This window comes from Penaeus monodon, chromosome 21 (assembly GCF_015228065.2).
Source record: "Penaeus monodon isolate SGIC_2016 chromosome 21, NSTDA_Pmon_1, whole genome shotgun sequence".
NCBI classification, from domain to species: domain Eukaryota; kingdom Metazoa; phylum Arthropoda; class Malacostraca; order Decapoda; family Penaeidae; genus Penaeus; species Penaeus monodon.
This window is the reverse complement of record NC_051406.1, coordinates 24,572,784-24,573,311: the sequence shown is the minus strand read 5'-3', so window position 1 is coordinate 24,573,311 and position 528 is coordinate 24,572,784. Positions and strand designations below refer to the sequence as shown.

Here is a 528-nt window from a genome sequence, read left to right as displayed (position 1 = left end):
ACCTGTTCGTAGACCACCTTCCACGCCATTATTTACAAGCCAAGGCTAAATCGGTCTAAATCATGGGACGCATTCCCTCATTCATGAAAAGTGGGTTTTGCTTTACAACTTTATTTTTTTTCTAGTTATGTCATGAACGAGAGTCATCGAGGCGAATGTACAAACGGTATGAATAAAAATAAATAATTCTAAAATGAAAGATATTCCAGATTTAAAACCGAAACGATAATTACGTCCCATCGAGTCATTATTCATTCTCACACACGCCTTTCCTACAAGAGACGAATAAATGAATAAATGAGATAAAATGAAAAAAAAATATCTAAATTACCCAATGTTTAATTTGACGGAAAATTAATCCAGGCTCTGACGTGTTGCAGGAATTGGTGCAGAATCCGATCTTCATCTCTGAGGAGAATTACCAGTTCGACATTGTCCACGGCAAGCTGGGTGAGCGAGTCTGTTTACGTTGTCGTTGCAGGGTGGGGAGGGGCTGCGGTGGAGATGGAGGGTGAGATGAAGATGCAG

The 528-nt window shown here is 40.2% G+C and overlaps 1 protein-coding gene across 1 annotated transcript in view; it reads left to right on the top strand.

Moving 5' to 3' along the window:
- The window catches only part of LOC119586374 (calpain-C-like), a gene marked incomplete at its 5' end in the record, with an annotated part of 17,952 nt that overhangs the window by 8,214 nt on the left and 9,210 nt on the right, over positions 1–528 (top strand). Inside the window, 1 exon segment of the mRNA XM_037935086.1 lies at positions 381–450. Within this exon segment, the coding sequence (XP_037791014.1) occupies positions 381–450 (70 nt within the window).